Source organism: Coregonus clupeaformis, chromosome 30, assembly GCF_020615455.1.
Source record: "Coregonus clupeaformis isolate EN_2021a chromosome 30, ASM2061545v1, whole genome shotgun sequence".
Taxonomy (NCBI): domain Eukaryota; kingdom Metazoa; phylum Chordata; class Actinopteri; order Salmoniformes; family Salmonidae; genus Coregonus; species Coregonus clupeaformis.
The window spans coordinates 17,299,656-17,327,528 of NC_059221.1; the positions used below are offsets into that span (position 1 = coordinate 17,299,656).

Here is a 27,873-nt window from a genome sequence, read left to right on the forward strand (position 1 = left end):
TCAAGAATCTTCTTTTATTTATAAAAAAACGATGTATTCAAATCAGCTTTGTACAACAGACAGATTAACCTTTACAGAAAGCTACACTGAACAATGGGATCATATTGAAGACAATCCTGATGGAAGTCCTTTCTTCAGCAGAGTAGACAGAAAGCTCCCCAGATCTTCATCCTACAAATAACACAAGGTTGACAGCATTTGGATTGAAATAAACCTCAGAACATCTGAGAATGTGATGGAGTAGTTTGAGTTGTGATTAGTAAATCTGCTCTATCATGAAACATACTAACTTAAATTGTATTTTGATCATATCATATCATATCATTGACATTTTACAGTGTTTATCTAAAAAGTGTTAGATACGGAAAGGTTATGGCTTGTGGTCGCTACATGCACTACTATAGCTAGATGTTTTTGGTCAGATAAATAGAAGTGCGTCACAGGATATGGCGATGGTGAGTCAAGAAGCAAAGTTTAGAAACCACAGGACTCTTTAAGTTTGTGGGCTGTACTCTCCATCCGTTGCAAGGAGCCCTAATGTGTATAGTGCAACAGGGTTCAGATAGTACTGTAAGCACCCTCCAAAACTTGAACTGTTTCCACTCACATTGCTGAATTGCTAGCTTTTCAGTGGCGCAACTGGCTAGTACGTTGTCGAACGGACGGTCACGTGTGTTTGCGATGCAGAGGACCCTGGTTCAAGCCATGTACGGACAGTGTACCCAGACAGGGAGGAAGCTATAGTGCTAAGTAGACACTGTGGTCTGTCACAATAGCTCACACTTATTTTCAACACCCGTCCTCCTTACCTGATAGCTCCAGGAGAGCAGCAGCACCTTGGTGTTGGGCTCTTCAGCTGAGGAGGACACCTTGATCACAATGGACTCCACCATGACAGTCCCGTCTGGGAGGTGCTGGATGGTATAACCTTTCAGTAGACTAGAACAGAGACAATACAGAGCGAAAGGGGAGAATGAATCATTGACATTAGTCTTCTTACTGTAACTCTTTTTTTGTGATACATGTATATTGTATGCCCAAGCTTTGCCCAAATAAGAACTTGAAAACACAATAAAAATGGTCAACTTTGTCTTACTTTACCTCTTGAGGTGTGTGTAGATCCTGATGAGGGTGTCGGAGTCACTGTGTGAGTCCTGGAGCTGCACTCGGCAGGTGAAGCGGAGCTGGTGCTCGTTGAGGCCCAGCTCCTTGAGAGCCTGCTCTGGAGAGACCAGCCGAAGACTCTACACCCAGAGAGAGCAGGGGAACAAATGGGGGAGAAGTGAAGCAAGGGCAACAAGAGGTCAAAACTGGCAAGGCCAAAGGCAGAGAATAAAACATCCTGAATTACAAACATTAGGAACGATCATCGAAATTGTTAAGGTTTTAAAAACAATTCTAATAAATGCAACATTCTTGGAAAATGCATGAAGATACTCCAAACTTTTCAAATTTTTGTCATCTATCAGATATCGACTGAATTATAGCACATAAAACATTTTACCGGTAAGGACAAATAATGAATGGAGTTCAGTGATTTTGGTGGGAATTCCGGTATTCATTTCAATGTCAAATGTCACTTATTTTTTTGTATACATTTTCTTATTTTATCAGCAATTTTTTTTATGTGTGTTAAAATTAGGACATTTGTGCCACATCTGAATAAATACACTGGGTGTACTTGCATATATGAAAAAATTAACATAAAGGGGAGGAACAGGGCTGCAACCACCAAACATTTGCTCTGTCTACACTACCTGCACTCGCATGCGAGGGCTAGCCTGCCTCATTAATTACTGTTGTTGTCACATTCTCTTGCATAATTCAACATGTGTGTCAATAACAGGATACCCTCGGATTAAAAATCAACACACTTGGCTCTAGTTTACACCTATCTAAACATATTTTACATTGTTTGCGAGATCAGACATAATTTCACTATTATGCAAGTCAGACCTGTCGCCAGACCTCAGTCTTAAGGGGGGCATATGAAATGCATGGGAGGGCAGGGCACAATTATTATTAGCCTACAGTACGTATATTTAATAATAAATTCCCTCAAGTGGGGGGGACAAGCATTTTTGGGGGCGGGCCCGGCCCCCTCTGGCCCGCCCATAGCGACGGGTGTGATGCAAGTGTTCATTTTCATGGCTTTAATTTCAGCGCATCTAATTAGAAAAATTGTCAACTGTATTAAATTACTTTTTTCAATTCCACAAAACATGTACACCCATCAAAATAAAGTTATCTTTCTTCTTTCTTGTGATGTAAGTGTCGAGACGGTGCATTAAATCCCAGACGAAGCTTTAGCGTTCTTATAGATTCAATGGAAAGCCAATGTATCTCATTGAGCCCATTTCAGCCATTAACGGGGTGTGTTTGACAGGTCATTACAAACATTTCCGCGGTCGTAACGTTAACGGGAAAACAACGAAAGGCAGACGCAAGAATACAATAGAGTCGCAGGAGTGAAATCAAAGCAATCAATCCTGTGGGATTTAACTAACAAGTGGATTTTGCACCCCTCAAACACAGGAAATAGATGGCTGAAAATGACAGATCCTCAGGTGGACGGGGCATGCGCGTTGTTACTAACCTCTAAATTAGCAAGGCAAGGCCATGGTTTTATGTTTTATATCATAAACAATAGAGAAAGCAGAATATTTATATTTTGTATGCATGGCAGTTGATGGAATTCAGAACTTACATTATCCTTCATGATCAGGGTCCCATGCATGGTGCGAGGCTTCTTCGGGTCAGGTAAGGGGCCTGTGAAAATTCACACTGAATAACACACACATTAACTGAGAGTGATATAGATCGAGACTCACTCAGGTGTACTGAAAAATACCTCCAAGGGCCATCTCTCTCTTGAGCAGGTTGAGTGAGATGTCCACTGGGACACTGGGGTTGGTGATCACAGTGGTCGTCTCACCGTTGGCTGGCATGAAGCAGTTGATGCCTGTCATTCAAACACACATAGAATGACTGATGAGGGATAATACCAGGGCTGTGTTCAGTGGGGAAAAAACGTTTTCAAATGGAATGAAACGAGGGAGGTGGAACGTGAGCTTGTCTAATAAGAAGACTGTTGTTTTCTGTTGCAAAACATTTTGCTGTGCCCTACTACTAAATACTACCCAGTGCTCCTCAAACATGTGGCACATATTGTAATTCTAAATCCTTTTCTCTGAAGCCCTAACATTCTTGAAACAGATATGGTTACAAGGACATACTGGTGTCACTCACTGAACTCCTGCTCAATCTTGTCCTTGAGGAACTCCATCTTCTTGGCCTCTCCGTGCACCAGCAGCATGTTGCGAGGCTCTGCCATGCGGATGAGCTGCATGATGCCCTTAGCGTCTGCATGGGCGCTGAACGACATGTACTCCACCTGCAGCTTCACCTCCAACTGCAGGGGTCACAGACAGAGGACAAGGTCAAGGGTTACCAGACAAACCTCAGCAGGTTGGCTCACTGATCTCAATTTCAATGTATCCATTTGATATCTATTACTGCAGTAACATCATGATGATACATAAAGTTAAATACAATCTCATCTTGCATTACCGTTTGTCTATTTTCCATCTCCAGTTTCTTTTGACCATTCAGGATCTTGTGTCCGATTGTGCCTTGCACACAATACCCAGGCATGATGATCTGATAAACAGAAAATGAAAAGTAGAATTGTTTTTCTCCCCAACTTCGCAAAAATAGGTATTTACTTCAGCTCTGTAATCTACCGTAAAACTTCAATTAATAGCCCAGGCATTTATTTGCTTAAATCACTGAACACAGCAGGCACTTACTAGAGACAGGCTTCTATTTGAGCCAGGTGTCTATTTCCTTAATGCACACAGTTTTTGCTAATTTGCATAGTAATTTGTTTAATTCCAGCATTCACTTCCAGCATTTTAATAAATTTCTTGATATCCTGCACTTACGTATTCATATTTACACACTTTGTCATGTTTGTCTTAGTATGCCTAAAAAATCAATCAAATAAAAAACCCTTTTCCTTCACAGAATAATTATTCTCCTCTTTGACTGTGCATTTTTTGGCAGTTCTTACTTTCGCCAGTGGAAGGTGATTGGCCAATTTCTGGGGGTCTGTCACTGTCATTGAAAGCAAGTCTAAGAAGCGGTAGATCTGTTCTATGTGCGCTATGTCTATGCTTCCCGTTCTTATTTTTTATTCTTTTTTGTCTTTTACTTTCGGTTTTGTACACCAGCTTCAAACAGCTAAAAATACAATATTTTTGGTTATGGAAAATATATTTCACACCGGTTTAGATGTTACAATGATTCTCTACACTATACTTGCTTATTTTGTCACAAAATGAAATTATGCGAACTATTAGAATTTTTGCAAACAGGAAAAGGCAGCGTGATTTCTGCATAGTGCACCTTTAATGTAACAAATCAAACATTAAACCTTGTAAACAATTCATGGTAATTAATGATAACCTCGTAAACAATTCATTTAGACCCAGCGGCTATTTGAGACTTGCCATTTAATTGAAGTTTTACGGTATAGATCTTAAATGGGACTCACCATATTCTTCTCGTTGCCAGCCCACTTCTTGAATATCTGTAGAGACTGACCAGCATGCAACATTCCTGGGGTGGCAAACACCACCTGAGGGAACACACACACTTTTCAGTAGTGATATTTCAGTAATTGAATTTATAAAAATATAAAAAATATACAATTCAAGAAAGTCGCACACTATCTGTTCCAACACAATTTCATGGGCTCCCGAGTGGCGCAGTGGTCTAAGGCACTGCATCTCAGTGCTTGAGGCGTCACTACAGACCCCCTGGTTCGATTCCAGGCTGTATCACAACCGGCCGTGATTGGGAGTCCCATAGGGCGGCGCACAATTGGCCCAGCGTCGTCCGGGTTTGGCCGGTGTAGGCCGTCATTGTAAATAAGAATTTATTCTTAACTGACTTGCCTAGTTAAATAAAGGTAAAAAAATGGGTAAACCTAATAATAACGGGTCTACAGTGACTATGTAGAATATTCACCGGGGTAAGAAGAATAGTATCTACAGTGGGGGGAAAAAGTATTTAGTCAGCCACCAATTGTGCAAGTTCTCCCACTTAAAAAGATGAGAGGCCTGTAATTTTCATCATAGGTACACGTCAACTATGACAGACAAAATGAGGAAAAAAAATCCAGAAAATCACATTGTAGGAATTTTAATGAATTTATTTGCAAATTATGGTGGAAAATAAGTATTTGGTCAATAACAAAAGTTTCTCAATACTTTGTTATATACCCTTTGTTGGCAATGACACAGGTCAAACGTTTTCTGTAAGTCTTCACAAGGTTTTCACACGCTGCTATTTTGGCCCATTCCTCCATGCAGATCTCCTCTAGAGCAGTGATGTTTTGGGGCTGTCGCTGGGCAACACGGACTTTCAACTCCCTCCAAAGATTTTCTATGGGGTTGAGATCTGGAGACTGGCTAGGCCACTCCAGGACCTTGAAATGCTTCTTACGAAGCCACTCCTTCGTTGCCCGGGCGGCGTGTTTGGGATCATTGTCATGCTGAAAGACCCAGCCACGTTTCATCTTCAATGCCCTTGCTGATGGAAGGAGGTTTTCACTCAAAATCTCACGATACATGGCCCCATTCATTCTTTCCTTTACACGGATCAGTCGTCCTGGTCCCTTTGCAGAAAAACAGCCCCAAAGCATGATGTTTCCACCCCCATGCTTCACAGTAGGTATGGTGTTCTTTGGATGCAACTCAGCATTCTTTGTCCTCCAAACACGACGAGTTGAGTTTTTACCAAAAAGTTATATTTTGGTTTCATCTGACCATATGACATTCTCCCAATCCTCTTCTGGATCATCCAAATGCACTCTAGCAAACTTCAGACGGGCCTGGACATGTACTGGCTTAAACAGGGGGACACGTCTGGCACTGCAGGATTTGAGTCCCTGGCGGCGTAGTGTGTTACTGATGGTAGGCTTTGTTACTTTGGTCCCAGCTCTCTGCAGGTCATTCACTAGGTCCCCCCCGTGTGGTTCTGGGATTTTTGCTCACCGTTCTTGTGATCATTTTGACCCCACGGGGTGAGATCTTGCGTGGAGCCCCAGATCGAGGGAGATTATCAGTGGTCTTGTATGTCTTCCATTTCCTAATAATTGCTCCCACAGTTGATTTCTTTAAACCAAGCTGCTTACCTATTGCAGATTCAGTCTTCCCAGCCTGGTGCAGGTCTACAATTTTGTTTCTGGTGTCCTTTGACAGCTCTTTGGTCTTGGCCATAGTGGAGTTTGGAGTGTGACTGTTTGAGGTTGTGGACAGGTGTCTTTTATACTGATAACAAGTTCAAACAGGTGCTATTAATACAGGTAACGAGTGGAGGACAGAGGAGCCTCTTAAAGAAGAACTTACAGGTCTGTGAGAGCCAGAAATCTTGCTTGTTTGTAGGTGACCAAATACTTATTTTCCACCATAATTTGCTAATAATTTCATTAAAAATCCTACAATGTGATTTTCTGGATTTTCTTTTCTCAATTTGTCTGTCATAGTTGACGTGTACCTATGATGAAAATTACAGGCCTCTCTCATCTTTTTAAGTGGGAGAACTTGCACAATTGGTGGCTGACTAAATACTTTTTCCCCCCACTGTATAATGTACAAATGATTGGAAATGTCTGTATCTAAAGCATATCAATGCCTAATTATACATTCATGTTGCAACTGTAAAGTAATGTTATGGTAGTAGCATGCAAAAATATGATGATGTTTCTGCACCATTGGTCCAGGGTTGTCTGCGTAGGAGCGATCAAAGGCCTTGATGTGTTTGAACTCAAACATGTTTCTCTGTACAAAGGTTTTTCTGATCTTCTGATTGGTCCAGGTGATGAAGAGTTTGTAGTAGTGATTGGCTTTCTCTGTGAGCCCCGTGGAGAAGTAGATGGGAGCCTTCATGTTCATCCGCTCCCTGTGGAAGGAGAGGAGAGTGTTACTGTCAAATCATTCTCTGAATTGCCTAACATCAAATCAACACAAAGTTAATGCCATCTTATCAAAAGGACACTAGGATCACAATGCTAATTGAACTCGGAAATTGACTCGGAATCAAAATCTTACCAGAATGTTTCCAATAGAATACACAGTTCCTGAGCTCTTCCCAGGGCAAAGACCGGAATCAGAACCTGAGAGCACAACATTTCCTCCATTAGGTACTAGTTCTAGAGAGACAGAATGAGCTATATGGACGGAAGAAACTTGTGTGGTGGTCCTCACCTTTCCTCCTCTCTCCACTGTCTCATGTACTTTCTTCAGGAAGTCCCTCTCCCTGCACCTCTTTGAGTCACGGATGGTGGTGGCGTAGGTAGACTCTGAGATGAGGATGTCAGGCCGACACTTATCAATCCACGCAGCCCTATGACAACACAGAATAAAAATGTTTTTTTATAGAACGCATAAGCATGGATCTAAACCATGTTACACACTAGGGATGTGACAAATGGACAATTTTGCTTAACGTTTAACAGGCAGCTCAACCGGGCGGTTGACCAGAATGATTAAATAACTAATATGTTGTTGTTTTACAATTTTAGGAACTCTTGAAAAACATGCTCTACCAGTCGGTTGAGATGCCCATTAAAGTAATGCTATTAGGTCAAAGCTAGTGGTACTGGACAATGGCGAAATATTATGGGATTTTTTAAATCTATGCAAATACAAAAATCCTTTCAAATCCATATCATTATTCACTGTATGACTTATCTTCAATATGTTTCACAATATCATTCAGTACATATAATTGTACTGTTATTCTAAGCATATAAACTGTAAACGCATTCATTTACATGCATTCTAATATTCATATTTTGACACAAATGTATCATTTTATTAATATTTGATATCAGTCCTAATTTAACTTTGCCTAACTTCCATTGTAAGTAAATGAAGCATGTATCACTTTTGAGATTATTTAAAAAGTCTATACAAATTCCAATATAAAATGAGTTTACGCTAATTGGGCAACAACCGGCTGGTTGAGATGTTTGTGATGCATTATCTATCAAAGTTTAAGTCATGCAAACAAAACAAAAATAATTGATGGCCTATACTGAGGATACATACAAATTTTGCCAAAAAATACATTTTCTGATATTTTTTTTTTTGTGTGCCAGTTAAAGGGTTAAACTGACATTTTAAAAATAGTTTTTCCATTAAAACGATAAGAAAGAATCATCAAATTCCACGTCAATTCAGAATACAGAATAAAGGTCCTATTATGTATGTATGACCACTAGGGCCAGGCCAGGGCCGCCTCTAGCCTTTTAGGGGGCCTAAGCGAGATTTGACTGTGTGTTTAGTTTTAAAGTTCATTAAAGAAATTGCAGTCAAAAACGTGGTTGTGTTTTATACAGTGCATTCGGAAAGTATTCAGACCCCTTGACTTGTTCCACATTTTGTTACATTACAGCCGTATTCTAAAATGGACTAAATAAATGTTTTCCCTCATCAATCTACACACAATACCCCATAATGACAAAGCGAAAACAAGTTGGTAGAAATTTTTGCAAATTTATAAACAATAATAAACAGAAAACCCATATTTATATAAGTATTCAGACCCTTTGCTATGACACTCAAAATTGAGCTCAGGTGCATCCTGTTTCCCATTGATCCTCTTTGAGATGTTTCTACAACTTGGAGTCCACCTGTGGTAAATTCAATTGATGGGACATGATTTGGAAAGGCACACACCTGTCTAGATAAGGTCCCACAGTTGACAATGCATGTCAGTGCAAAAACCAAGCCATGAGTTCGAAGGAATTGTCCGTAGAGCTGCGACAGGATTGTGTCGAGGCACAGATGCGGAGAAGGGTACCAAAAAATGTCTGCAGCATTGAAGGTCCCCAAGAACACAGTGGCCTCCATCATTCTTGAATGGAAGAAGGTTGGAACCACCAAGATTCTTCCTAGAGCCAGCCGCCCGGCCAAACTGAGCAATCGGGGGAGAAGGGCCTTGGTCAGGGAGGTCACCAAGAACCTGATGGTCACTGACAGAGCTCCAGAGTTCCTCTGTGGGAATGGGAGAACCTTTCAGAAGGACAACCATCTCTGCAGCACTCCACCAATCAGGCCTTTTATGGTAGAGTGGCCAGATGGTAGCCACTCCTCAGAAAAAGCCACATGACAGCCCGCTTGGAGTTTGCCAAAAGGTACCTAAAGGACTCTCAAGACCATGAGAAACAAGATTCTCTGGTCTGATGAAACCAAGATTGAACTCTTTGGCCTGAATGCCAAGGGTCACGTCTGGAGGAAATGTGTCACCATCCGTACGTTGAAGCATGGTGGTGGCAGCATCATGCTGTGGGGATGTTTTTCAGTGGCAGGGACTGGGAGACTAGTCAGGATCGAGGGAAAGATGAACAGAGCAAAGTACAGAGAGATCCTTGATGAAAACCTGCTCCATAGCGCTCAGGACCTCCTACTGGGGCGAAGGTTCACCTTCCAACAGGACAACGACCCTAAGCACACAGCCAAGACAAGGCAGCAGTGGCTTCGGGACAAGTCTCTGAATGTCCTTGAGTGGCCCAGCCAGAGCCCAGACTTGAACCCGATCGAACATCTCTGGAGAGACCTGAAAATAGCTGTGCAGCGACACTCCCCATTCAACCTGACAGAGCTTGAGAGGATCTGCAGAGAACAATGGGAGAAACTCCCCAAATACAGGTGTGCCAAGCTTGTAGCGTCATAACCAAGACTCAAGGCTGTAATCGCTGCTAAAGGTGCTTCAACAAAGTACTGAGTAATGGGTCTGAATACTTACGTAAATGTGATATTTCAGTATTTTTTAGCAAAGATTTCTAAAAACCTGTTTATGCTTTGTCATTATGGGGTATTGTGTGTAGATTGATGAGGAAAAAAACTATTTAATCAATTTTAAAATAAGGCTGTAACGTAACAAAATGTGGAAAAAGTCAAGGGGTCTGAATAGTTTCCGGATGCACTGCTTTTCACATTTTGTTACAGCCTGAATTAAAAATTGATTAAATAGATTTTTTCCTGCACCCGTCTACACACAATACCCCACAATGACAAAGTGAAAACATGTTTTTAGAAGAAAAAAATGCTAATTTATTGAAAATGAAATACAGAAATATCTAACTTACATAAGCCTTCACACCCCTGATTCAACACATGCTAGAATCACTTTTGGCAGCGATTACAGCTGTGAGTCTTTGTGGGTAAGTCCCTAAAAGCTTTGCACACCTGGGCCCAGATTCACAAAACCTTCTTAAGAAGAAATGTCTTCTTAACTGCCATTTTTTCCTTAAACTATAGACTTAAGAAGAAAGTTAAGCAAAGTTGCTATTCCTCAAAAAGGTTCTCGAAAATGTTCTTGCGATATTTCTTATGTTTTTCCTTAAGCAAAAAGTTAAGAAGAAATTAGATTCTTGAAAATAAAGTTATTGGAAATGTTCTTACTTCCAAGATAGCTAAACTCAGGGCAGTGAGAGAAAAAGCTCATGAAAGCAACTAAACATGTTCAATTCACACAAACTTCATCTGAAAGTTTCAGTATTGATTATTTTAAACCCAAGAACATGTTTTAGAACAGTAATCTCAGTAAGAAATATGCTAACATGATTGCCATTGCTAGCTAGATAGCTAGCTAAAACGGTTGCCTAGCAACATATTAAGAAGATATTTGAGAAGTTTGTAAGAAAATCCTTAAATCTTAAGATATTGTTGAGGAATTGCACTTACAAACTATCTTATGAACTTCTTATTTTTTTTGTTAAGAAGCTTGTTAAGTTTTTGCGTAAGAAGTGTTTTGTGAATCTGGGCCATAGGCTGTACAATATCTGCACATTCTTAACAAAATTATTCAAGCTCTGTCTAGTTGGTTGTTGATCATTGCAAGACAGCCATTTTCAAGTTTTGCCATAGATTTTCAAACCGATTGAAGTCAAAACTGTAACTAGGCCACTCAGGAACATTCCATGACATCTTGGTAAGCTACTCCAGTGTATATTTGGCCTTGGGTTTTAGGTTAGGTGAATTTGTCTCCCAGTGTCTGTTGGTAAGCAGACAACCAGGTTTTCCTCTAGGATTTTGCCTGTGCTTAGCTCTATTCCGTTTATTTTTATCCCAAAAAACTATATTCCCGATGACAAGCACAGCCCTAACATGACACAGCCACCAACATGCTTGAAAATATGAAGAGTGATACTCAGTGATGTTTTGTGTTGGATTTGCCCCAAACATAACGCTTTGTATTCAGGACATAAAGTTAATTTCATTGCCACATTCTTTGCAGTTTTACTTTAGTGCCTTATTGCAAACTGGATGCATGTTCTGGATCTTTTTTATTCTGTACAGGCTTCCTTCTTTTCACTCTGTCATTTATACTGAACAAAAATATAAACACAACATGGAAAGTGTTGGTCCCATGTTTCATGAGCGGAAATAAAGATCCTATCAATTTTCCATTCGCACAAAAAGCTTATTTCTCTCACATTTTATGCACAAATTTGTTTACATCCCTGTTAGTGAGCATGACTCCTTTGCCAAGATAATCCACCCACCTGACAGGTGTGGCATATCAAAAAGCTGTTTAAAACAGCACGATCATTACACAGGTGCACCTTGTACTGGGGACAATAAAAGGCCACTGTAAAATGTGCTGTTTTTTCTCATAACTCAATGCCACAGATGTATCAAGTTGAGGGAGCGTGCAATTGGCATGCGGATTGCAGGAATGTCCACCAAAGATGTTGCCAGATAATTGAATGTCCATTTATATACCATAAACCGCTTCCTAAGTCATTTTAGAGAATTTGGCTGTACGTCCAACCGGACTCACAACTGCAGACCACGTGTAACCACGCCAGCCCAGGACCTCCACATCTGGCTTCTTCACTTGCGGGATCGTCCGAGACCAGCCACACAGACAGCTGATGAAACTGTGGGTTTGCACAACCAAAGAATTTCTGCACAAACTGTCAGAAACATTCTCAGGGAAGCTCATTTGCGTGCTCGTCGTCCTCACCAGGGTCTTGACCTGACTGCAGTTTGGCGTCGTAACCGACTTCAGTGGGCAAATGCTCACCTTTCATTTATTTATTTCAATTGACTAATTTCCTTATATTAACTGTAACTCAGTAAAATCTTTGAAATTGTTGTATGTTGCGTTTATATTTTTGTTCAGTGTAGGTTAGTATTGTGGAGTAACTACGATGTTGTTGATCCATCCTCAGTTTTCTCTTATCACAACCATTAAACTCTGCAACTGTTTTAAAGTCACCATTGGCCTCATGGAGAAATCCCTGAGCGGTTTCCTTCCTCTCCGGCAACTAAGTTAGGAAGGACGCCTGTATCTTTGTAGTGACTGGGTGTATTGATACACCATCCAAAGTGTAACTAATAACTTCACCATGCTCAAAGGGATATTCAATATCTTTACCCATCTACCAATAGGTGCCCTTCTTTACGAGGCATTGAAAAACCTCCCTGGTCTTTGTGGTTGAATCTGTGCTTGAAATTCACTGCTCGACTGAGGGCTCTTACAGATAATTGGATGTGTGGGGTACAGACATTCGGTAGTCATTCCAAAATCATGTTAAACACTATTATTGCACACTGAGTGAGTCCATGCAACTTATTGTGCCACTTTTAAAGATGCACTACGAAGAAATTGCTCCACCATTTCCTGGTTGCTAAAATTCTAATAGTTTGCCTAATTTCACTTTATATGACAAAACAAGCAAGTATAGTGTAGAGAATCATTGTACCATCTAAACAGCTGTGAAATGTCTTGTCCATAAGCAAAAATATTGTATTTTCAGCTGGTGTACAAAACCGAAAGTAAAAGACGCAAAAACTAAACTTAGAAACGTGATCATAGAAATAGCGCACATAGAACAGATCTAACACTTCTTAGACTTGCTTTCAATAAGAATGCCAGATCTCTAACTTACATTTCAATGTGAATTTTGTCAGGTCTCCCAAAAAGTTACATATATTGCAGTTTTAAGGAAAACATTTCTCCTGAACTTATTTATGCTTGCCATAGCAAAGGTGTTGAATACTTATTGACTCAAGACATTAAAGCTTTTCATTTTTAATTAATTTATAAAAGTTTCTAAAAACATTATTCCACTTGGACATTATGGGGTATTGTGTGTAGGCCAGTGAAACACCTCAATGTAATCAATTTAAAATTCAGCCTGTAACACAACAAAATGTGGAAAAAGTCAAGGGTTCTGAATACTTTCTGGAGGCACTGTATATAAATATTTCTAAAGAAGTAGGTAAAGAGCCACAGTCGAGTCTCAGTTCCTGGTCAGGCGAGTTTCTTTTGAACTAGGGCAGGGAGAGAAGTGGAGTTCAACATCGAGGTGAGGACAAAGTTGAAGAGAGAAGAAACCTCTGGGAGGGGAGCTTGAAGGCCACATCCTAACCATGCTCCAACTGTAGATCAAATCAAGCTTTATTTACAGTGGGGAGAACAAGTATTTGATACACTGCCGATTTTGCAGGTTTTCCTACTTACAAAGCATGTAGAGGTCTGTAATTGTTATCATAGGTACACTTCAACTGTGAAAGACAGAATCTAAAACAAAAATACAAAAAATCACATTGTATGATTTTTAAGTAATTAATTTGCATTTTATTGCATGACATAAGTATTTGATACATCAGAAAAGCAGAACTTAATATTTGGTACAGAAACCTTTGTTTGCAATTACAGAGATCATACGTTTCCTGTAGGTCTTGACCAGGTTTGCACACACTGCAGCAGGGATTTTGGCCCACTCCTCCATACAGCAGATCCCTCAGGTTTCGGGGCTGTCGCAGGGCAATACGGACTTTCAGCTCCCTCCAAAGATGTTCTATTGGGTTCAGGTCTGGAGACTGGCTAGGCCACTCCAGGACCTTGAGATGCTTCTTACGGAGCCACTCCTTAGTTGCGCTGGCTGTGTGTTTCGGGGTCGTTGTCATGCTGGAAGACTCAGCCACGACCCATCTTCAATGCTCTTACTGAGGGAAGGAGGTTGTTGGCCAAGATCTCACGATACATGGCCTCATCCATCCTCCCCTCAATACGGTGCAGTTGTCCTGTCCCCTTTGCAGAAAAGCATCCCCAAAGAATTATGTTTCCACCTCCATGCTTCACGGTTGGGATGGTGTTCTTGGGGTTGTATTCATCTTTCTTCTTCCTCCAAACACGGCGAGTGGAGTTTAGACCAAAAAGCTCTATTTTTGTCTCATCAGACCACATGACCTTCTCCCATTCCTCCTCTGGGTCATCCAGATGGTAATTGGCAAACTTCAGACGGGCCTGGACATGCCCTGGTTTGAGCAGGGGTACCTTGCGTGCGCTGCAGGATTTTAATCCATGACCGCGTAGTGTGTTACTAATGGTTTTCTTTGAGACTGTGGTCCCAGCTCTCTTCAGGTCATTGACCAGGTCCTGCCGTGTAGTTCTGGGCTGATCCCTCACCTTCCTCATGATCATTGATGCCCCACGAGGTGAGATCTTGCATGGAGCCCCAGACCGAGGGTGATTGACCGTCATCTTGAACTTCTAATAATTGCACCAACAGTTGTTGCCGTCTCACCAAGCTGCTTGCCTATTGTCCTGTAGCCCATCCCAGCCTTGTGCAGGTCTACAATTTTATCCCTGATGTCCTTACACAGCTCTTTGGTCTTGGCCATTGTGGAGAGGTTGGAGTCTGTTTGATTGAGTGTGTGGACAGGTGTCTTTTATACAGGTAACAAGTTCAAACAGGTGCAGTTAATACAGGTAATGAGTGGAGAACAGGAGGGCTTCTTAAAGAAAAACTAACAGGTCTGTGAGAGCCGGAATTCTTACTGGTTGGTAGGTGATCAAATACTTACAGTGGGGGAAAAAAGTATTTAGTCAGCCACCAATTGTGCAAGTTCTCCCACTTAAAAAGATGAGAGAGGCCTGTAATTTTCATCATAGGTACACGTCAACTATGACAGACAAATTGAGAATTTTTTTCTCCAGAAAATCACATTGTCAGATTTTTAATGAATTTATTTGCAAAATATGGTGGAAAATAAGTATTTGGTCACCTACAAACAAGCAAGATTTCTGGCTCTCACAGACCTGTAACTTCTTCTTTAAGAGTCTCCTCTGTCCTCCACTCGTTACCTGTATTAATGGCACCTGTTTGAACTTGTTATCAGTATAAAAGACACCTGTCCACAACCTCAAACAGTCACACTCCAAACTCCACTATGGCCAAGACCAAAGAGCTGTCAAAGGACACCAGAAACAAAATTGTAGACCTGCACCAGGCTGGGAAGACTGAATCTGCAATAGGTAAGCAGCTTGGTTTGAAGAAATCAACTGTGGGAGCAGTTATTAGGAAATGGAAGACATACAAGACCACTGATAATCTCCCTCGATCTGGGGCTCCACGGAAGATCTCACCCCCGTGGGGTCAAAATGATCACAAGAACGGTGAGCAAAAATCCCAGAACCACACGGGGGGACCTAGTGAATGACCTGCAGAGAGCTGGGACCAAAGTAAGAAAGCCTACCATCAGTAACACACTACGCCGCCATGGACTCAAATCCTGCAGTGCCAGACGTGTCCCCCTGCTTAAGCCAGTACATGTCCAGGCCCGTCTGAAGTTTGCTAGAGTGCATTTGGATGATCCAGAAGAGGATTGGGAGAATGTCATATGGTCAGATGAAACCAAAATAGAACTTTTTGGTAAAAACTCAACTCGTCGTGTTTGGAGGACAAAGAATGCTGAGTTGCATCCAAAGAACACCATACCTACTGTGAAGCATGGGGGTGGAAACATCATGCTTTGGGGCTGTTTTTCTGCAAAGGGACCAGGACGACTGATCTGTGTAAAGGAAAGAATGAATGGGGCCATATATCGTGAGATTTGAGTGAAAACCTCCTTCCATCAGCAAGGGCATTGAAGATGAAACGTGGCTGGGTCTTTCAGCATGACAATGATCCCAAACACACCGCCCGGGCAACGAAGGAGTGGCTTCGTAAGAAGCATTTCAAGGTCCTGGAGTGGCCTAGCCAGTCTCCAGATCTCAACCCCATAGAAAATCTTTGGAGGGAGTTGAAAGTCTGTGTTGCCCAGCGACAGCCCCAAAACATCACTGCTCTAGAGGAGATATGCATGGAGGAATGGGCCAAAATACCAGCAACAGTGTGTGAAAACCTCGTGAAGACTTACAGAAAACGTTTGACCTGTGTCATTGCCAACAAAGGGTATATAACAAAGTATTGAGAAACTTTTGTTATTGACCAAATACTTATTTTCCACCATAATTTGCAAATAAATTCATTAAAAATCCTACAATGTGATTTTCTGGATTTTTGTTTGTCATTTTGTCTGTCATAGTTGACGTGTACCTATGATGAAAATTACAGGCCTCTCTCATATTTTTAAGTGGGAGAACTTGCGCAATTGGTGGCTGACTAAATACTTTTTTTCCCCACTGTATGTCATGCAATAAAATGCAAATTAATTACTTAAAAATCATACAATGTGATTTTCTGGATTTTTGTTTTAGATTCTGTCTTTCACAGTTGATAAAAATGATAAAAATTACAGACCTCTACATGCTTTGTAAGTAGGAAAACCTGCAAAATCGGCAGTGTATCAAATACTTGTTCTCCCCACTGTACATGGAGATCTAACTAAATTATAATTTATCATCCAGTCTCTTCAACATTACTTATTTATTTTACATTTTATTGGCGTTACCTTGTACTAGTTTACAGTGTTGGTAGAAATATAGTGTAGATCGATCACACAAAAATAGCTTAATGTCAGTACATTGCAGCACCCAGGAATTGAGAGAGCCAGATGTGAAATGTGCACACAAAAGACACTACCAGCTATTCCCAACGTTGTCTGGGTAAAAAAACATTTAAACCTGATGTTTTCATTTAGTCCCTATAGGTGCTGGCCTTGGATGTATCTCAGTGAGCAAAACTACGTATTTTCAACATATTTTGCTCATAGGGAAGGCTCTCTGCTGGCTTGCCTCCTGTAGCCAATGCTACAGCTAGTGCCCTCCGCTGCAGATAGAACGGAGGGAGGGAGCAGTGGGGTGAAAGACTTGGTAATCAACGTTAACAGGGGCTATTGAATTAATCATGGCTGCTGTTAGCATGTTGGCTAAGTGCCTCTGGCTGGTCTCATACTTCATTGGTAAAGGAAACAGCAGCATGCTAGCTTGACCTACAAAGGCCACGAGGGCATGACACATCTTATAGGAATGTTGTATACCCCAATGTGTATGAGTGATGATGTCTATCATTACCATTTAATGATTGATAAGGTGTTCACTCTCAGTTTATTCTCAAATGTAGTCGGATGCTGAATCTTCGTAGTAAAGTATTTCTCTAATCATTATAATTTCACAATAACTGTATTGTGTGATGATGAATAATGAACCACTACAAAGAACCCACTGGGCAAAAATGTGATGACATTGAATCAACATGGAAAACTGATTGAATTTGCAAAAAGTCATCAACTTAAGGGAATTGAGTATTTTTTCACCCAACTTTTAACCTAAAGCCAATGTCATGGTGAAATTGTTTGTTAATTTCATGTTGAATTCACGTTAGTTGCATAGCCGTGGTAAGTAGGGGTGCTGAGGGTGCTGCAGTACCCCTGACAAATCAGAATAAAAAATATATTGATACAAAAATATTTTTTTGAAAAAAATATTTTTTTTTACAACTGGGCCTTTACTAGTATTAGCGGACCGATATACAGTAGATGTCTGTAGCGTGCACGTTTTATTTCTCCAGCATATCAGCTTTGGCAAAAAAGGTAGTTGTATAATTAAGGACCAGCAGCATACCACCCTGCATCCCACTGCTGGCTTTCATCTGAAGCTAAGCAGGGTAGGTCCTGGATGGGAGACCAGATGCTGTTGGAGGGCCAGTAGGAGGCACTCTTTCCTCTGGTTTAAAAAAGTATCCCAGGGCAATGATAGGGGACATTGTCCTGTGTAGGGTGGTTATCTAGGTTTGTACCTGTAGATGTTCTATCACGTGAAGGAAAACAATGCACAATAAAGTCATTGAGTACATTGAGACATCAAGTGGTTTGTGATGATGTGATGTGATGTTCAAATATTTTCACAAACGTAGTGCACTGGGCCTTTACTAGTCCTGTATTAAATGGACAGATATACACTGCTCAAAGAAATAAAGGGAACACTAAAATAACACATCCTAGATCTGAATGAATGAAATAATCTTATTAAATACTTTTTTCTTGACATAGTTGAATGTGCTGACAACAAAATCACACAAAAATTATCAATGGAAATCATGCCCAGACGTTGTAGGGAGGTCATACAGAGGGGGCTGTAAGCACAACCCCCACCTGTGGACGTCGGGCCCTCATACCACCCTCATGGAGTCTGTTTCTGACCGTTTGAGCAGACACATGCACATTTGTGGCCTGCTGGAGGTCATTTTGCAGGGCTCTGGCAGTGCTCCTCCTGCTCCTCCTTGCACAAAGGCAGAGGTAGCAGTCCTGCTGCTGGGTTGTTGCCCTCCTACGGCCTCCTCCACGTCTCCTGATGTACTGGCCTGTCTCCTGGTAGCGCGTCCATGTTTTGGACACTACGCTGACAGACACAGCAAACCTTCTTGCCACAGCTCGCATTGATGTGCCATCCTGGATGAGCTGCACTACCTGAGCCACTTGTGTGGGTTGTAGACTCCGTCTCATGCTACCACTAGAGTGAAAGCACTGCCAGCATTCAAAAGTGACCAAAACAACAGCCAGGAAGCATAGGAACTGAGAAGTGGTCTGTGGTCACCACCTGCAAAACCAGTCCTTTATTGGGGGTGTCTTGCTAATTGCCTATAATTTCCACCTGTTGTCTATTCCATTTGCACAACAGCATGTGAAATGTATTGTCAATCAGTGTTGCTTCCTAAGTGGACAGTTTGATTTCACAGAAGTGTGATTGACTTGGAGTTACGTTGTGTTGTTTAAGTGTTCCCTTTATTTTTTTGAGCAGTGTAGATATCTTCAGCTCAGGCGACAACAAAAAAATTCTGCATCCCCCATCGGACAAAAAAATCGCAGCACCCCCACCCACAAACTACTTCCCGCGGCTATGGTTGGTTGACAACTCAACCAAATGTGAATAAACAATTTACGTTGAACTGACGTCTGTGCCCAGTGGGAAAGCACCTCCCATCAGAACAGCTAAATTAATATTCTGTAGCATCCTCAGTAAGCCCATTAAGTTTTACACAGCATTCACCTAGCTAGATGCTGTTGGCTGTCTGAGGCACAGGAGGTTGGTGGTACCTTAATTGGGGAGGACACGCTCGTGGTAATGGCTGGAGCGGAATTAGTGGAATGATATCAAATACATCAAACACATGGTTTCCATGTATTTAATGCCATTCCATTTGCTCTGTTCCAGCCATTGATCATCCTTGGAGAGATTCCCTCTGTTATGCAAAACAGAGTAGTAGAGTATATTCAAACATCTGGCATGCAAATCAAATCAAATCAAATCTAATTATATTTGCAACATACGCCGAATACAACAGGTGTAGACCTTACAGTGAAATGCTTACTTACAAGCCCTTAACCAACAATGCAGTTTTAAGACAAATAAGTGTTAAGTAAAAAATCAAAATAATTAAAAAGCAGCAGTAAAATAAAATAACAGTAGGGAGGCTATATACAGAGGGTACTGGTACAGAGTCAATGTGCGGGGGCACAGGTTAGTCGAGGTTATCGAGGTAATTGAGGCACTTGCCGTGCGGTAGCAGAGAGAACAGTCAATGACTTGTCTTGATCCTTCACACTAAGGTGCACTTGGATACTTCCGTACGACACAACAGTTTTGACATCTAATAGTTGAAAGGTGAAACCATGACTCATTATTCCTTTAAGAAGAATTAGAGGCTACACTGCTCCAATTAACTGTGATTGGATAATGAAGGCAGCCAATCATCATTTTAGTACTCCGTTATTCTTCACATTCCCTTTCACTCTGTAGGAGATAAAGACGGGTGTATTTTATACTGATAACAAGTTCAAACAGGTGCCATTAATACAGGTAACGAGTGGAGGACAGAGGAGCCTATTAAAGAAGAAGTTACAGGTCTGTGAGAGCCAGAAATCTTGCTTGTTTGTAGGTGACCAAATACTTATTTTCCACCATAATTTGCAAATAAATTCATTAAAAATCCTACAATGTGATTTTCTGGATTTTTTTCCCCTCAATTTGTCTGTCATAGTTGACGTGTACCTATGATGAAAATTACAGGCCTCTCTCATCTTTTTAAGTGGGAGAACTTGCACAATTGGTGGCTGACTAAATACATTTTTTCCCCACTGTAGCACATTTCAGACATGAATGCAATGCAATGCACAGGAAAAAACTAATAAAAACAATAAAAACTGAAATATTTACTACACAACAAACATAAGAGGATAAAAAACAAAAGAATAACAATAAAAACTAAAAGACTAAAAAGCACCCTGAGGAAAAGCAGAGCTAAAAATTTGTGTTTTAAGATCTCTTTTAAATATGTCCACAGTTTCGGCCCCACTCAGGTTCTCTGACAGGCTATTCCAGAGTCTGGGGGCATAGTAACTAAAGGCTGCCTCTCCATGCCTCTTTGTCCTAGGCTTGGGGATAGTTAAAAGGCCAGTGCCAGAGAACTTGAGGGACCTACTGGGTACATAACTTAAAAGCATGTCTGATATGTATTGGGGTGCACAATCGTGGATTGATTTAAAAACCAATAGAAGAATCTTTAAATGTATTCTCACAGGCAGCTAGTGCAGAGACTTTAAAACCGGTGTAATGTGTGCTCTCTGTCTGGTCAGTACCCGTGCTGCAGCATTCTGTATGTTTTGCAGTTGACCAATGGCTTTCTTGGGTAGACCAGACAGGAGAGCATTACAGTAGTCAAGCCTGCTTGTAATAAGCGCATGGATGAGTCCCTCTGTATCAGCCTGAGATAGAAACGTTTGCACCTTGGCAATGTTCCTCATGTGGTAAAAAGCTATTTTGGTCACATTCCTAATGTGTCTTATCAAACACACACTCATCCCTGCCCATGAAGGTTCTGGATCCACAATCACATCAATAGGAGGAACAGACTCAGTTCTTGCCTAGCAACAGAGACTGATTGTTTATCCTAGAAATACAAGAACTCCGCCTAATCGGAAGGTGTAAACATATGCTTGTGTGAATTGTATGTGTGCTTTTGCAGCTGCAACACCCAGTGTGTTGAATAAATCTATACCGAACAAAAACATAACATGCAACAATTTCAACGATTTTACTGAATTACAGTTCATATAAGGAAATCAGTCAATCGAATTAAATTCATTAGGCCCTAATCTATGGATTTCACCACATGACTGGGAATATAGATATGCATCTGTTGGTCAAAGATAACTTTAACAAAAAAAGGTAAGGGCGTGGATCAGAAAACCAGTCAGTATCTGGTGTGACCACCATTTGCCTCATGCAGCGCGACACATCTCCTTTACACAGAGTTGATCAGGCTGTTCATTGTGGCCTTTGGAATGTTGTCCCACTCCTCTTCAATGGCTGTGCGAAGTTGCTGGATATTGGCGGGAACTGGAACAGCCGTCGTACACATCGATCCAGAGCATCCCAAACATGCTCAATGGGTGACGTGTCTGGTGTGTATGCAGGCCATGGAAGAATTGGAAAATGTTCAGCTTCCAGGAATTGTGTACAGATCCTTGCGACATGAGGCTGTGCATGATAATGCTGAAACATGAGGTGATGGCGACGGATGAATGGCACGACAATGGACCTCAGGATCTCGTCACAGTATCTCTGTGAATTCAAATTTCCATCGATAAAATTGAATTGTGCTCGTTGTCCGTAGCTTATGCATGCCCATACCATAACCACACCGCCAACATGGGGCACTCTGTTCACAATGTTGACATCAGCAAACCGCTCGCCCACACGTCTGCCCGGTACAGCTGAAACCAGGATTTATCCGTGAAGAGCACACTTATCCAGCATGCCAGTGGCCATCGAAGGTGAGCATTTGCCAACTGATGTCGGTTACAACGCCAAACTGCAGTCAGGTCAAGACACTGGTGAGGACGACGAGCACACAGATGAGCTTCCCTGAGACAGTTTCTGACAGTTTGTGCAGAGTTCTTGGGTTGTGCAAACCCAGCTTCATCAGCTGTCCGGGTGGCTGGTCTCAGACGATCCTGCCGGTGAAGAAGCCGGATGTGGAGGTCCTGGGCTGGCATGGTTACACGTGGTCTGCGGTTGTGAGGCCGGTTGGATGCACTGCCAAATTCTCTAAAACGGCTTATGGTAGAGAAATGAACATTCAATTCTCTCGCAACAGCTCTGGTGGACATTCCTGCAGTCAGCATGCCAATTGCACGCTCCCTCAAAACTTGAGACATCTGTGGCATTGTGTTGTGTGACAAAACTGCATATTTTAGAGTGGCCTTTTATTGTCCCCAGCACAATTTAATCAGCTTCTTGATATGCCACACCCGTCAGGTGAATAAATTTTTTGGGGAAAGGAGAAATGCTCACTAACCAGCATGTAAATACATTTGTGCACAACATTTTAGAGAAATAGGCTTTTTGTGCGCCTGAAATTTCTTTGGGATCTTTTATTTCGGTTCATGAAACATGGGACCAACACTTTACATGTTGCATTTATATTTTTGTTCAGTATAAATTACACAGCTTTACCCAGGCCTTTATAGCCTATTGTCTAGTTCATAAAATAATATGTTTTGTGATAACTGCACTGATTTTAATTATGTTAGGGATTTTTCTTAACGTTAAGGATCCCAACTTCGTTGAAACGTTTTAACGTTCACACCCCTATTACATTTTTTACATTTTAGTCATTTAGCAGACGCTCTTATCCAGAGCGACTTACAGTTAGTGAGTGCATACATTTTCATACTGGTCCCCCGTGGGAATCGAACCCACAACCCTGGCGTTGCAAGCGCCATGCTCTACCAACTGAGCTACACGGGACTATTACACACAACACAAGATAATTTACCACTTACCCTAAATGTCTGTCTGGCGTCATGTTATAGTCACCCTGCAAATGCAATTAAGGATAAGTTACTTCAAGGCAATCGCATGATTCATGCACTGATCAATAATAAGCCCAGTTCTCTTAATAGGCTAATACTCACAGTGTAGACCACTGACTCTGATCCTACTTTGATCTGCACCATAGCAGCTCCCAGGACGTGGCCTGCATAGTAAGCCTTGATCTCCAGCTCATCGTCCACCTAAGACACCATGACAGAATCAACTTAATACATCATTCCATACAGCAATACTACCTCAAATGTGGTTTCTTGGCCATTATGGAGATAGTAATGAATTTTATGTTATACCCTTGGAGTAGCCTGCTCCCAGGTCTGTTTGTTCTGTCTTGCCGACTGCTATGGTCATTGTCATACCAAACAACGACCATGGGAGTTGGCAAGATAGCACAAATAGATCTGGAACCAGGCTACCCTTGGAGTACTTCTAAGACCAGACATTAGCAATTAAAAGGTATTTCAGGACTGTATACCTGGACGGTCTGGTGGAGGTTCAAAGGGACTACTTTCTTCATGCAGTCCTTGATCATCTGGGATGTGAAGAAGTTGGTCTCACCCTTCTTGTCCACGGTGATCTTCCTGAAGTCCTCCAGTAGGATGGGGCAGATGGCCTTGGTGGGGTGGGTCATGTAGATGGGCCCATCGTAGCCCACCATTTCACTCATGTATGGCAAAGCACCACAGTGGTCCAGGTGGAAATGACTAGGAGGAGAGTTAGTATGATTAATCAATTAAAAGACAGAAGATAAATCAATTAAAAGATCAAAGATAGAATGCCCTTGAGAGGGAGAAAGCTCTTTCTGTGTGTGTCTGATGTTGTTTCTCTTGCAAAAGAGTAGTACCTAGGTATAGCTAAGTGCCGTAAAGACCACAAACCTGATAATCACACAGTCCAAGAATTCTGTCAGGCGTCCTTGTTGTGTTATGTAGGAGAAATCTGGGAATCGTCTCTGGAAAGACAACAATGGCACAATAATGGAACATCAAAAATACCAAAAGATTATCGGAATGGCATAATGGGACAGTGACATTGAGAATCATGAAGCTACTTACATCATCATTGAAACCCATGTGCATCCCACAATCAAGCATAACATTTTTGCCACCAATGGAGACAAGGATGCAGCTGCGGCCAACATCTTGTCCAGCACCTGAATAGGGACAGGAGGACGAGGTACAAACATGAACATCTCATCCATAACGTTACTGATTTGTCAAAAGTGGTGGCAACTGACCATTAAGATTGAATGTCCAGAGCGCATGCGTCGGATAATCTGCACTAGACGACGAACCAAAACTAGCGTCATTGCATTTTGATACCAAAATGCAATTACACTGTCGGTGTGATCGAGGCATAACGCCTCGATCACCAGTGGTGTAAAGTACTTCAGTAAAATTACTACTTAAGTAGTTGTTTGGGGTATCTGTACTTTACTTTACTATTTATATTTTTGACAACTTTTCCTTTTACTTCACTACATTCCTAAAGATAATTATGTACTTTTTACTCCATCCATTTTCCCTGACAACCAAAAGTACTCATTACATTTTGAATGCTTAGTAGGACAGGACAATTGTCAAATTCGCACACTTATCAAGAGAACACGTGGTCATCCCTACTGCCTCTGGCCTGGTGGACTCACTAAATACAAATGCATCTTTTGTAAATAATGTCTGAGTGTTGGATTGTGCCCCTGGCTATCTGTAAATTTTAAAAACAAGACAATGGAGCTGTCTGCTTTGCTTAATATAAGGAATTTTAAATGATTTATACTTTTCCTTTTGATACTTAAGTATATTTTAGCAATTACATTTACTTTTGATACTTAAGTATATTCAAAACCAAATACTTTTAGACTTTTACTCAAGTAGTATTTTACTGTCTGACTTTCACTTGAGTAACTTTCTATTAAGGTATCTATACTTTTACTCAAGTATGACAATTGGGTACGTTTTCCACCACTGTCATTCACACGGACAATGTCATTGCATTTTGGTACACCAGAAGTACATTCATTTCCAATGGAACGCTGCGTTTGCCTTGCAGCATTGCGTTGCCGAGGCAGTTGTAGTGCGTTCTGTGTGGTGCATACGTTGGATTTATCGAACATCTGCGTCAAACTGTATGCGTAGTCGGCTTGACAGAAATGGTTGCAGAAAGTGTATGTTTAATTTTTGTTGCACACATAGCTAGATTATACTGCGTAATATGTTGCGTAAAGACGCTGTCGGTGGAGGTCAATGAGAGAGGTGTTTGGATGTTAAACAACGAGACAGAGTCATTGATGCGAGTAACCAGTCTTGTTCGTGCCATCTTACACCCATAAAGAGTCTAATTTAGTTTAGTTAACAAAAAAAATGATACAAAATCATCTGTGCTCTAACAGAGGTTGCCACTGAGTTAGGTAGGAGGATTTAGAAATGTTGTAAACGGTGATTGACCACACACTCCAGCACAGTAGGTGGCGGCATGCACCTTTAACGTTGGTTTGCAGACCGCCATTCTATCATAGAAGAAGAAGTAGAGGTTGCCCCTGGTAAAAGGCATGGACTAAGGTTGACGATGGATTGGAGGATTGAAGGTTGGGTCAGAGGCGAAGGTTCATAGTTTAAATTAGGAAGGGGGTGGAGCATGGCGTCTTCAGCGAAAAGACGAGCAGTTGGAAAGGGAGTAAGTCCCGATGATAGTGAGGATAACAGCTCAGATGAGGGGTCGGAAGACGATGGTGATTCAGGAGAGGAGGACAGCAGATCAGAAGAGGAGAGCAATGAAGAGGTCAAGGCCGAGGATAGAATAGACGCTGGAAGGGAAAAGAGGGGGAAAATGGAGTCCTTAGAGAAGGCAAGAAACAGATATAGGTTTGGAGAAATGCAGTATTATCATAAGGGATGATACTTAGATGAATGAGGAGGAATGGAGGGGAAAAGAGAGGAAGAGGAGGTCTAAGAAAGGGAGGAAGATTGTGAGTTTGAGTCAGTTAAAAATGTCAGGAAAAAGGGAGAAGGTTTGTTAAAGAAGAGTGGTAGGAAATGTAAGCAAAGTGAGCTGAAGACAGGAGTAGAAATGGAAGTGAATGAGGGTGATGTATCGGAGGTGGAAGGTGTGGTGAAGTACTCGGAGCCCGAGGATTGCACAGCGGGTCAGGATAAAGATGAGTCTGTGACAGTAGGAGTGAAGTTTGTGGGAAAAATGGATCCTTGCCTTTTGGCTGATCCAATTGTGGTTTCAAGATGGGTGAAAAGAGCGTTGGGTAAAGTGGAATTGGTGAGGGTAACCAGAAGTGGTCTAGTGATAATTGTTTGTGTTTCTGTTGGGCAGAGGGAGAAGGCGCTCAGAGTTAAACAAATGGGAGAAAGAATTGTGAATTGTTTCGCTCTTAAGAAAAGGGTGCTATTGAGAGGAGTGATTACTGGAGTAGCAGTGAATGTAAAAGTTGACCAACTGAAGGAGATGATTCCCGGTGTGTGTGAAGCTCGTCGTTTGGTGCGATGTAAACAGGGTGGCGAGAGTGGGGAAACAGAAGAGTCATTGTCTGTTCTTTTGAGTTTTGAAGTTGAGTCTTTGCCTGAGAAAGTGAGGTTAGGATATATAAATTATCCAGTGCGAGCATATGTGCCGAATACCTTAAGATGTTACAGGTGTCAAACTTATGGGCATGTGGCAGCAGTGTGTAGGAGGGAGATTCCAAGGTGTGAGAAGTGTGCAGAAGGGCATGAGACAAAGGAGTGTGAAGCAGTGGGGAAAGTGGTGGTGTGTGCTAATTGTAGGGGTGGCCATGGGGCTGGGGATCAGACATGTCCAGTGCGAGAGAAGCAGGTTGAGGTTTCCAGGGTAAGAGTAGAGAAGAAGTTGTCATATGCGGAGGCAGCGAAGAAAGTAGAGGAAGATGGGCCAAGGGGGAGGGATCCTGAGAGAAATGGTGTGAGTAGTAGAGATATACCAGTACATAGGGATAAACCAACAAGAGATATATGTTTCAGTATGATTGGATTTTTGGCATTTATAGCAATGGTTATCAACTGTACTGCAGGGGTGGAACGTAAGTCGCAGAAAATAGAGGTTGTGGTGGCAGCTGCAGAGAGGTATTTGGGTGTGCGAGACTTTGTCAGAAAAGTTACATGGTGTGTTAAGGGGTGGTGTCCCATTCCTTCAAGCTGTTGGCCTGAAGAAGGAATAAATAGATTTAAAGTGGAGTATGGTAGTTTTTTTTTGTGAGTGTAGTATTAGATGATAGGGTATTTGTTGTATTTTTTCTTTTTTTAAAGCGAAGTATAAGGGAGTTATACTCCAGTCTAGTAGGTGGCAGTAATGCAACATTTATTGGATGCCAACCGCCGTTAAACCTCAAAGAAGAGGAGGTTGCCCCTTTCGAATATGAGTGTGAAATCAAAGACGGTTTAGAAACTGTGGTGGAATCACAGGCAATAGGAGAGTTAACGTTAGCTAGTCTGGCGGTAAACAAAGTGCTCAAAAGTTCGTAGCTAGCTATATTTCGTATTTTGAAGAATTGTTGACTTACCCAGTGGTGTCACTTTTATCTCAGGCATCCTGGCTGGGTGTTTACACTAATAGAAGTGGTCGAAAAGTAGTTGGCTAGCTAACGTAGACTGGTTTGCCAGTTAGTAGTTAACCCTAGCGGCTAAATTATGATGGACAAAGCCTTCCCTGCAAACAAATTATTTAGCTCGCTAGATGGCTGCAAGAAGCAGTTTTGTTTTAGAAAGATGG

At 41.5% G+C, this 27,873-nt stretch overlaps 1 protein-coding gene across 1 annotated transcript; it reads right to left on the reverse strand.

Moving 5' to 3' along the window:
• Window positions 1-27,751, reverse strand: LOC121545757 (integrator complex subunit 11-like). The gene is made up of 17 exons (XM_041856557.1): window positions 27,665-27,751; window positions 24,198-24,295; window positions 24,021-24,094; window positions 23,618-23,846; window positions 23,229-23,327; window positions 23,097-23,131; window positions 7,272-7,410; window positions 7,116-7,180; window positions 6,777-6,966; window positions 4,556-4,639; window positions 3,571-3,660; window positions 3,250-3,412; window positions 2,852-2,962; window positions 2,708-2,769; window positions 1,102-1,244; window positions 810-939; window positions 1-171 (listed from the first exon to the last, which is right to left on the reverse strand). The coding sequence occupies exons 1-17, from the start codon at window positions 27,690-27,692 to the stop codon at window positions 100-102; spliced, it is 1,812 nt and encodes a 603-aa protein (XP_041712491.1). The 5' UTR covers window positions 27,693-27,751; the 3' UTR covers window positions 1-99.
• Between the last annotated feature and the right edge of the window lie 122 nt (window positions 27,752-27,873).